Source organism: Hyla sarda, chromosome 4 (genome assembly GCF_029499605.1).
Source record: "Hyla sarda isolate aHylSar1 chromosome 4, aHylSar1.hap1, whole genome shotgun sequence".
Classification (NCBI taxonomy): Eukaryota; Metazoa; Chordata; class Amphibia; order Anura; family Hylidae; genus Hyla; species Hyla sarda.
In genome coordinates this window covers 45,567,613-45,578,436 of record NC_079192.1, presented here as the reverse complement: position 1 = coordinate 45,578,436, position 10,824 = coordinate 45,567,613, and the positions used below count along the sequence as shown (strand labels likewise).

Here is a 10,824-nt window from a genome sequence, read left to right as displayed (position 1 = left end):
AGAAGCTCATAAGTACTGAAAGGATTAAGATTTTTTAATAGAAGTAATTTACAAATCTGTTTAACTTTCTGGAGCCAGTTGATATATAGATATATATATATATATAAAAAAGTTTTTCCTGGATAACCCCTTTAAAGTGGTACTCCAGAGGAAAATAAAATGTTTTCAAATCAACTGGTGCCAGAAAGTTATACAGATTTGTAAATTATTTCCATATATGAATCTTAAAGCGCAATTGTCATCATTTTTTAGCCCCCCCAGACTACTACAATGTTGTTACAGATGTCTATAACGTGAGTGTAACCATACCTTTATCGCTGCTCTTACTTCTTTTATAACTTATAATTACATTTATCCAGCGGTCAGGCACAGTCGGATAGGTGTGGCTTGGGGTTTGCAAAGCCCCGCCGCTGTCACGCCTATCCTCTCCTTTCAGTGCTGTGACCATTGTGTAGTAAGACACAGCGCATCCACAGCGCATCCCTAGCACATGCGCCCCTCCCTTCCTCTAGTACTGCACAGGCGGCAGAAGCGATCGCTCGCTCTGTCAATGCAGGGCGGCAGCGCACACACATCAGAGCTGTCAGGGAGGGGCGCATGCGCTGTGTCATATTACACAATGGTCACAGCGCTGAAAGGAGAGGATAGGCGTGCCTGCGCGGGGCTTTGCAAACCCCAAGCCACACCTATCCGACTGTGCCTGACCACTGGATAAATGTAATTATAAGTTATAAAAGAAGGAAGAGCAGCGATAAAGGTATGGTTACACTCACGTTATGGACATCTGTAACAACATTGTAGTAGTCTGGGGGGCTAAAAAAGATGACAGTTGTGTTTTAATCCCTCCAGTACTTGTCAGCTGCTGTATGCTCCAGAGGAAGCTGTCACCTTTGGAGTGCTTCCGCTTTGCTTTTAAAGAGGTAGTCTGGAGGGAAAAAAAAAAAGTTCAATTCAACTGGTGCCAGAAAGTTATACAGATAGAGGAAGTTGTGTAGTTCTTTCCACTTTTGCCACAGTGCTCTCTGCTGACACCTCTGTCCGAGTCAGGAACTCTCCAGAGCTGGAGCAATCCCCCATAGCAAATTTCTCCTGCTCTGGACAGTTCCTGACATGGACAGAGGTGGCAGCAGAGAGCGCTGTGGTCAGTCTGGAAAGAACTACACAACTTCCTCTATCTGTATAACTTTCTGGCACCAGTTGATTTGAAATTTTTTTTTCCTCCGGAGAACCTCTTTAAAAGCAAAGCGGAAGAACTCCAAAGGTGACGGCTGTTTTGCAACCTAACGCTTCTTCCCGGTTTAGAAAACACATCACATCATTGGCGTGCTGATGAACTAGGCCGCTAGTGGCGATGTCCTGGATACCAGCCAACACGACATAATAAAGAAACATACGTTCAATCATTATAAGAATACACATAAAGGGTATCTCCGGTCACGCTCCGGTGGCAGGCTACCTGTTTATATCTCCCAGCATACATCTTAGTCCGAAACTACAGCAATCAGGATACGGATTTCCTGAAAGTTCTAGGCATGTCCTGATCGCTGCAGTTTAGGGATACGAAGTATGCTGGAAGATTTAAACAGGCACACTGCCACCAAAGTGTTATTAGAGTTACACTTTAAATGGGCCATTTATTTGTGTTTAAAAAGCTGCCACCAGGTGTCTCCCTACTTGTCCGGAGCACATTTCCCCCATCTCTTACACAGACTTTGGACTCTTGCTGGCCTGGCAGAAGGCCAAAATCAGGAAATGCAGTCTGGAGAGCTGTGGGGGGAGGTGTGCTGCCTTATCCAATCATAGCTCATTTCACACTGAACTGCTCTGGGCTGTGTGTAGCAGAGTGAGGGAGGAAGTTCTCCCCTATATGGCTTCAGATGATGTCACGCCTGCTGGGGAATGCCCCTTCCCAGTCTGTGAATCTGACTGAGACTGAGCAAAAAATACAGAGCAATATCAAGGTAGAAAACTAAAAAATAATAAAAATAAAGGCAGGGGGTGGTTTATTATGAAGGGAGCAGTGAATGGGGAGGATTATAAAATTTAACAAGATTATGATAGGTACCCTTTAAAGGGGAACTCCGGTACCTAACAACAGGGCGCCGTGCAGGAGATTGCACGCAGGGGTTGGGGATGTGGATTTTCGGTGTGGCTCCAGCAGTCGGAAGCCCCCTCCCCCCACGCGTAATCAGATACTATTTTTAAGTACCAGAGTTCCCCTTTAAGTCATTTTTATTATAATAATCATTAAATTATGCCTAAAAATACACTGGGAATTTTTTTTCATATTTAACTGCGGTGTCCCGGTACCGTATTGCTTACCGTACCTAGTGTGGTGGTCCCCAAAGTCAGTAACTACGCTCAGGTAGGTTCCCTCAGGTGGGACAGCCCCATGTCGCCTCCTTCTACTCTAATTCTACAATGTTCATGTATGTATATATTTAATAATAATATATATTTGATATAATGTATAGTATACTTACCTTGTTTAGCGTCGCAGGACCTTCGGTCATGTGACCATGTTGAAACCTCTATGGTATGTCAGAGGACCTTTGGAGGTCCTTGGGTCACATGTTGCCCATAATCCTTTGTAATGGTGATTGACACAAGTATTGGACCAATTAGCACTAGTCCAGCCCCTGCCCATATAAGGGAGCTGTAGCCAATGATCGCTCTCTTGGGTTGCTGCTCTCGTGGATGCCGGACTAGCAGGACGGATCTGCGCAACTTTCAAAGACACGCTAGGCTTGAAAACCTACGGCCTCAGCTGAACTAAACCGTGAGTTCTAAACTAATACCCGCTAAAGCTAGCGTGACTACTGGACCGCATCTAAATCCCCTAAATCCAGTGGAACAGTGCATACTATCCTAAAGACTCTAAATTGCTTAAGGTCCCAACCATTGTCAATCTTCAAGAAAGCAGTTGTATGTATAGAGACTGCTCCGGTTATGAAGCTTGCAGAAAATCTTCAGTAAAAGTTATACCTGTTTCAGAAAACTCTCCGGTTGTGGACATTCCATTATTATCTACATCCCTATCGCTCTTGGGAAGGGTGGCGGTAGGACTAGCATTACTGAGGAGCCCTCACCCTGGCGTCACAAATAGCAAGGGTTAACCAGACACCCTTTAGTCACCGCACAGCTACACTTCCCATACCCTACTCCCCCCAGGCTATCACATAGCCACTTGCTGACCACCCATAGACTTTAAAGGGGTTCTCCGGTGCTTAGATATCTTATCCCCTATCCTATGCAAGATCACGGGGGTCCCCAGCGGCGGGACTCCCACGGTCAGGCATCTTATCCCCTATCCTTTGGATAAGGGATAAGATGTCTAAGCACCGGAGTACCCCTTTAAATGTCGGTGAGGAGTCCACAGTTTGGGCTGGGCAAGAATTCCTTGCTGTTGGGTACCAGAGGGGGGCGATAAAGCACACAGGGCTACACCGTCTACATTTGTGGCTTGGGATAGTGTTTCCCAACCAGTGTGCCTCCAGCTGTTGCGAAACTACAACTCCCAGCATGCCTAGACAGCCGGAGGCTGTCTAGGCATGCTGGGAGTTGTAGTTTTGCAACAGCTGGAGGCACACTGTTTGGAAAACACTGCTTTAGGGTAGCTTAACTTCACAATTTTTTATAAGTTTTCATTTATTAGTATTTGTAATTAAGATTAATGCTAGGATAAGGCGTTTCACTATTGTTCTTGAAGGAATTGTCCAGTTCCTTCTACATCCATTGAGGACACAGACCGCCCCCTCCCCCAGTGCAGCGCTACAAATAACCTGACAGCTGTCAATCATTCTAGACACATCCTCAATCCCCATTGGCTGAAGACAGAAGCATGACAAAAATCTGTCTTTTCATTGGTTTTCTCCTTGTCAATCATTTCAACTACGCCCCCCCCAGAAACTGCCTGCTGCGCTTTACTCTAATTCCGCCCACAGAAAGAAACTGGAACTCCGATTGGCTGAGCGTTCTACCCTCCCGCCCACTGATACCTGATTCGGTCATCTGATTGGGCTGAGTGCTTGTCTTTCACCATGTCGAGCGGTTGGCCCCGCCCCTGGCTGGATCTTCTCCGGCAGGTGAACTGCAAACAGTACAGTGTGGCCTAAAAGCCCGGCGGAACCATGAAGCACTATGAGGTGAGCAGAAGGACCGAGGGCAGGTGTGAGGGCTAGGTGTGTGTATGAGGGGTGAATGGAGGGACGCTTCATCTGGGGCAGGGGAACGACCTATTTTTATTCTAAACTTGGTATGATCCGCTGTGCTTGCAGAAACTCAAGGCCTGGGAACTGAGGGACGGGGGCCGCAGAGGGTCAGATCTAGTTAAAACGCGAAAAGTGATAGAAAGTTGGATAAAGGGGGAATAGTTTAGGGTTAAGAATGTAAATAACAGTCTACAGCAGAATTTTATTATTTGGAGCAATGGTCTTCAAACTGTGGCCCTCCAGATGTGGCAAAACTACAATTCCCAGCATGCCCGGACAGCCGTTGGCTGTCCGGGCATGCTGGGAGTTGTAGTTTTGCCACATCTGGAGGGCCACAGTTTGAAGACCGCTAATTTAGAGCAGTGTTCCTCAACCTGCGTCGCCCCTGCTGTTGCAAAACTACAACTACCAGCATGCCCTGACAGCCTTTGGCTGCAGGTTGGGAATTTAGTGCTGTATTTCCCACTTTATGCCCCTCCAGCTGTTGCTAGGTATAGACCGGGGTCGGAGTTGTATTTGTTGGTCGGGTAACATGAGATATTCATAATTTTACCCCAGCTGTGCCCCATCACAACATTGGCGCACCACTGTGGGCTCCCGAACTATAATATCAGAGACAAGATTTTGAATAATTGGAAGCAGCTAAAGTGGAACTCCGAAGTTGTGAGCCTGCGGCATCTTGGCAGGACACAGAGCCATATGGTTGTCGAGGCAACCGTACCACGTTCGGGGAAGTTCCGTGCACCAGAAAAGAGCTCATGCACCGAACTTTCCAGAGTGTGGTACTGGTTGCCTGGGCAACTGTACTGCCCAGCGTGGCCTGCGTCTTGCCACGCTGAAGATGAAGAATGCATAGGCAGGCTCATCACTTCGGAGTTACCCTTTAAGCTCTCTCAAGCCAGGTAACATGTCGCTATTGATGTGGATGGTGATCCAAGTCCACATGCGGTCTCCATGACAACAGTACAAGAGAGACTGAAAGAGGACGACATGTGCATCAGTCTGAGCATTAGGGGGCGCAACTGCAGACCCTTTTTCTGCGGGACTTATGGGCTGTCGCTGATCCTGCCGTCACCTGGCAGCACGGGACCGGTATCATAACGTGACAGGGTAAAGTCCTTTGATAACGCCGCTGCTTTGTTAACCCTTAATAAGCCACTGAAAGACGTCATACCCATATTCTACAAGTCACCGAGGGCGATTAACACTGGAAAATACGTTTATTTATTTTTTTTTTGGTTATCCCCCTATCCCATTGTTTCCCAAGTAGTATGCCTCTAGCTGTTGCAAAACTACAACTCCCAGCAGATGCCTGCTGTGAATTGCAGTTTTGCAACAGATGGGGGCATACTAATTAGGAAACACTGCCCTAGCCACAGGATAGGTGGGTGTACAACCATGGGGGGGGGGCCTACTGATCATGAGAATGGAGGTGAAATGTCCCCAGAAGGGACGTAGCGTCTACTACATTCACTCTTTATTGGACATCAGACTGTAGCCGAGAACGGCCTTCCGCTATCTTTGGTAGAGTCGATCTCATTATCTAAATTGATTAAAAAACAGTTGGTGGTCCTTCAGGGGTGCTGGTCAGAATCTCTGCAGCGAAATGGTAAGATGGTGCCTTCGGATAGCACTATTCAGTGTTTGCGATCGAAAGATTGCAGGTAAGAGCTTGTTCACACTGCTGCTGTGCTATGTCCTGTTTAGGGTCTGTTTGGCACCAAACAAGAAAGCCAAAAGAAACCTATGTACAACGGACCCCGCTGAGTCCTGACGGATCCTTTTGACTTGAATGTAGTGTCTTTTTTTATTTTTCTACGCTCAACTACCGTCCTATAAACAGGTTAAAAAGGTGCCCCGCCTCTAGACCTCTTATCCCCTATCCAAAGGACCCCCTCGATCTTGGGCCTGGCACCCCAGTCATCCAGTGCACTGAGCGAACCCTGCTCCGTGCTGGATGATGAGCGACCACAGCTGTCACGCCCACTCTCATAGACGTGAATGGAGGGAGTGTGGCGTGACGTCATGAAAGACAGAATGCTGCGGTGTCGGCCCAGAGATTGTGGCGGGGTCCCAATGGCCGGGTTCCCCCGCGACCGGACATCTTATCCCTTATCCTTTGGATAGGGAATAAGATGGCTAGGGGCGGAGTACCCCTTTAAACGTTGGAGCTCCCTTTAGTGGCGCTCGACAGCAATGTGAACCTTGCCTAATAGTCTTCTATGGAGAAAAAAATACTGATAACAATGTTAAAAAAAAAATTAATAAACGTGAATAAGCTTAAAGTTTAAATTACCCCCATTTTTCATATAAAAAAATTATATAAAAATGTAACATTAATAAAATGATTTAAAAAAAAATACTAGATTGGAATTGGCAGAATTTTTTATTTATTTTTTTTATAAAAAAAAGCGTCCAAAAAGTGCTTACAAAACAAAAGTAATACAGATCAAAACTACAGATCACAGCACAAAGGAAAAGCCATCATGTTGCCTGGCATATTCAGAAAAATACGTTTTTTTTATAGGGGTCGAAAAAGAACAATTTCAAGCATACTCATTTTCTTATAAAATTTAGAATGATTGTAAAAGTAGTAAAACAAAACCTACCGTATATAAATTGGGCATCGTTGTAATTGTTTGGACCAACAGAATAAAACTAAGGTATCATTTTAACTGTAAACTGCGTAGGAACGAACCCCCCCCCCCCTCCCAAAAAATTTTTTCAAAATCATTACAAAATTGTTGTATTTTTTATTTTTTTTTGTTGGCCCCATAGGGTGTTTGTTTATGAATTATTATTTTTTCATCATAGATTTGGTAATAAAATAAGTGATGTCATTACAAAGAACAATAGTTCCCGCATAAAACAAACCTTAGGCTTCATTCACACTACCGATATGACATGGCAGTATGACTGCCGTCAGGGGCGCTGGGAAAAATAGCTGGAGAAAAAATACTGCTTGCGGCGTCTTTTTCTCCCACTATTCCTGTTAAAAAATACAACGGTGCCCGATTGTCCCATAATAGATAATGGGAACCGTTGGGCCCGTTGTTGTCTGTTGTTCCCCGTCGTGAGAACGGCCGAAAAAAAAATATTTAAAGACTTTAACGGCCGTTCTTGATGGGGAGCAATGACCGTGTGAAAAGGGCCTTATATGGTAGATGGGAAATTAAGACCTCTGCAGTGATATAACACTGGCCCCGCGGCTCTCTCGTGCAGGGTGCGTGCCGGCCGCAGCATGATGCCACAGCCAACCCTCCTCCTCTATGTAGATCTATGGGAGAGGTGGGGATGCAGCACTCGTGCCTCTCCTCCTCTCCCATAGAACTGTATGGGGAGGGGGCGTACCGTCGACCTCAATTAGGTCGACGATACGCACAATAACCAGCGCACAGCGCAGCAATTCCAAGGCCCCATTTGGGAGATCACGGGGGTCCCAGTGGTCAGACCCGCCCCCCCACACCCGTGGATAGGGGGATAAGTGTTATATCACTGCAGATGTCCTTTTTAAAAACGTTCTGGCTATGAGAAGGGGAAGAGGAAAAAAAATGAAAATAGAAAAATAAAAAAGGGGAAAAAATGAAAATACTAAAAAGAAAAGTTGCTGCCTCCTTTATATATTTTTTATTTTTATTTTTTTTTAACATATTTATAATTTTTTTTTAAATTTCTCCTATGTGCCCGGAATACCAAAATAAATATAATAAACTGGAACTTACTTTCCGCCTCTCCCCTGGTTCCGCTGAAATGGATCTCCTGTCCTCCAGCCCCGTTCTTCTTCCGGATTTTGTGGCCCGACACATCACACTGCTCTCAGCTAATTGACAGCCGCAGTGATGTCCCGCAATCGGCAGGTGATAGATTGAGCGGCAGTAGTCCTCTTCCTGGTGCCTGGGCCTGTTACATCACACTGCCGCTCACCCTATCACCGGCTGAGCGCTGTGTGATGCTTTGAGCCTCAAATGCTGGACGAAGACCTGGGCAAGCGGACAGGAGAGTGATTCTAGCGGCATAAGGTAAGTTAAAGGGGTTCTCCGCTGCCCTGCCTTCCGGAGCTCCGCTCGCAGCGTCCTGAAGTTCATTACTCCGAACGCTGTGTGCGGGCTTCCGTGTTCGAGGCCGCCCCCTTGTGACGTCACGCCCGCCCCCTCGTGACGTCACGCCTGCCCCGACAGCGGTTGTGCCCCCTTCCCACAGACTTTCATTGAGGGGGCGGGCGTGACGTCACAACGGGGCAGCCTCGAACACGGAAACCTGCGTTCGGAGTAATGAACTTCCGGACGCTGCGAGCGGAGCTCAGGAAGGCAGGGCAGCGGAGAACCCCCTTTAAGGTTTTATTGGAGGAGATTTATCAATACCTGTGCAATGGAAAAAGTTGCCCATAGCAACCATAGCTTCTTTCATTTTGCCTTGTTAAAAACGAAAGAAGCGATCTGATTGGTTGCTACGGGCAACTGGACAATTTTTTTTCCTCTGGACAGATTTTGATTAATCCCTCCCCACATTATTTTAATTTCGGCAGCCAAGGAGCGATACAAACTCTAGCTGGAGTACCGCAGCTAATTAACCCATACATTTTGGCCGAATTACAGAAATCAAGGTAAAATGGTGCATTTTACCACAATTTGCCTAACTGCATCAATTTTACAGCGATTCGATTAATTCCGGGTAATAAAAAAAAATACAAAATAAAAAAAAACGCATGCGGCAGTTAGCTGCGGTACCGCTAATTAGCCGCAATGTGTGAACACGGCCTAGAGGCTCATCAGATGAGCATTGATCATTTAGATCAGTGTTTCTCAACCAGGGTGCCTCCAGCTGTTGCAAAGCTACAACTCCCAGCATGCCCGGACAGCCTTCGGCTGTCCGGGCATGCTGGGAGTTGTAGTTTTGCAACAGCTGGAGGCACCCTGGTTGAGAAACACTGACCTAGATCAACGCTAGTTGTCTGCCTATCGTCCCCACATGTAAAAGTGTGAAACACGGATGTTGGGATATAAAAATCTGAAGCCGTAGCAGAGATCTGGGTTTGTCGTCTTGTCTAGTTTTTAGTGCACAATCTGCAACACGAATCCATCATGTGTGAACTTGATCCCACAAGGCGTTACTGCTCTCGCATGTATTTGGAGATGTGAGATAACGTTGCGATCATAGGGCAGGGATCCTTCTGGACTTTGTGCCAGTCATCTCCATTGAAGAACACTACACTCAGCTTCTTCTTTCCTATCAGAAATGGCTGATGCCAAAGATGGTAGAAAAATCTCTGTACGGAAATTGCGCAGACTGCCTGCGCAATATGCCAGCGCTAGGACCGCACTGGAATGCGCCATCTCATAGACGGCATTGCATTCCGTGCAGAGTCCGCAGAAAGAATGGACAGCTTCATTCTTTCTGAGGACACAGAAATTGGAATTTCCATGCCAGAAAAATCGCGCCTGGAAATCGCACAGTGCAGCAGAATCCTGTTAAAGGGGTACTCCACCCCTAGACATTAGTGCTGGGCGGTATGACTAGAGATGAGCGAACTTACAGTAAATTCGATTCGTCACGAACTTCTCGGCTCGGCAGTTGATGACTTATCCTGCGTAAATTAGTACAGCCTTCAGGTGCTCCGGTGGGTTGGAAAAGGTGGATACAGTCCTAGAAAAGAGTCTCCTAGGACTGTATCCACCTTTTCCAGCCACCGGAGCACCGGAAAGCTGAACTAATTTACGCATGAAAAGTCATCAACTGCCGAGCCGAGAAGTTCGTGACAAATCGAATTTAGTGTAAGTTCGCTCATCTCTAGGCATGACCAAAAATGTGTATCACGGTATTTTTAAAACTTATGACGGTTCCACGGTATTTGACGGTGTTTTTTTTTTTTTTTTTTTCCCCACTCATTTCCCCCTAACACCCCCCCCAATAAATTATCAGCCGCGGTGCGCTGGGGAACTAAGGGACTAATCATATATGACCCGCGGGTGCAGCTGCAGCCCACTGGCTTTCTGCGCTTGCAGGGGGAGGCGACAGCTTCCATTCTCCAAACAGAAGTCCTGCGCCAGTGGCTCACAACTCATTCATTTCCAGCGCCACCGCTCACAGGAGGAGAAGGAGAGCAGCGCCTGCGGGTAACGTGATTAGTCCCGCGATGTGGGGACAGCGCTGCAGCTGATAGTTCATTCATTCAAGGGGGGGGGGGGGGGGCTGAACAGTATTGTGGTATAGGGAAAAATTCATATCGTACAGAAAAAATACACCGGTATTCGGTATGAACCGGTATACCGCCCAGCACTACTAGACATCTTATCTCCTATCGTTAAGATGTCTGATCATAGGGGTCCTGTCGCTGGGACACCCGCAATCTCCCTGCTGCACCCGGCGGTCGTTTAGAGCATTGGGTGAAGCGCCGAAGGGTCAAGACGTCATGGCCATGCCCCCTCAATGCAAGTCTATGGAATAGGGCGGGACGTGATGTCACAATGGGGCAGAGACGTGACATCATGATACCTCGGCCCCTGTGACGCCCATCATCAGCCACGGAGCGATCTTTACTCCGTGCAGCTCATGAATGGGGGTCCTGCAGGAGAGATTGCGGGGCGTCCCCAGTGGCTGGACCCCCGCGATCAGA

The 10,824-nt window shown here is 47.0% G+C and overlaps 1 protein-coding gene across 2 annotated transcripts in view; it reads left to right on the top strand.

Annotated features, from left to right (window-relative positions):
* The first annotated feature begins 3,914 nt into the window (after positions 1 to 3,914).
* Positions 3,915 to 10,824, top strand: part of TECR (trans-2,3-enoyl-CoA reductase) — a 51,486-nt gene continuing 44,576 nt past the window's right edge. The window contains exon 1 of one of the 2 annotated variants that reach the window (XM_056570725.1): positions 3,915 to 4,145. In XM_056570725.1, the coding sequence (XP_056426700.1) occupies positions 4,131 to 4,145 (15 nt within the window). In that variant the 5' untranslated portion in view covers positions 3,915 to 4,130. The remainder of the gene's footprint in view (positions 4,146 to 10,824) is intronic. The other variant, XM_056570724.1, reaches the window with a different exon arrangement.